This window comes from Pterocles gutturalis, unplaced genomic scaffold (assembly GCF_000699245.1).
Source record: "Pterocles gutturalis isolate BGI_N339 unplaced genomic scaffold, ASM69924v1 scaffold18815, whole genome shotgun sequence".
Lineage (NCBI taxonomy): Eukaryota > Metazoa > Chordata > Aves > Pterocliformes > Pteroclidae > Pterocles > Pterocles gutturalis.
In genome coordinates this window covers 1-282 of record NW_010143836.1, presented here as the reverse complement: position 1 = coordinate 282, position 282 = coordinate 1, and the positions used below count along the sequence as shown (strand labels likewise).

Sequence of the window (282 nt, the reverse complement as noted above, 5' to 3'; positions counted from 1 at the left end):
TCGATCTTCCTGATCTGCTCCTTGGCCTCTCTGTACACCCGCAGGTACACAAAGATCATGATGAGGAGGGGGATGTAGAAAGAAATGATGGACGAGGCGATGGCGTAAGCCCTGTTGGTGACAAAGTCGCAGCAGCCCGGGTCCTGGTAGCACTCCAACGCCGGGGGGTCCTCGTCCCGCCACCAATGCATCATGATGGGCAAGAAGGAGACCAGGGCAGAGATGGCCCAGACGGTGCAGATGATGCCCTTGGCCCGACCCTTGGTCATGAGGCTCTGGTAG

General features: G+C 58.5%; 1 protein-coding gene across 1 annotated transcript in view; it reads right to left on the bottom strand.

The window, feature by feature from the left end:
• Nucleotides 1-275, bottom strand: part of LOC104470099 (beta-1 adrenergic receptor-like) — a gene marked incomplete at its 5' end in the record, with an annotated part of 1910 nt that extends 1635 nt beyond the window's left edge. The window contains 1 exon segment of the mRNA XM_010084901.1: nt 3-275. Within this exon segment, the coding sequence (XP_010083203.1) occupies nt 3-275 (273 nt within the window).
• Between the last annotated feature and the right edge of the window lie 7 nt (nt 276-282).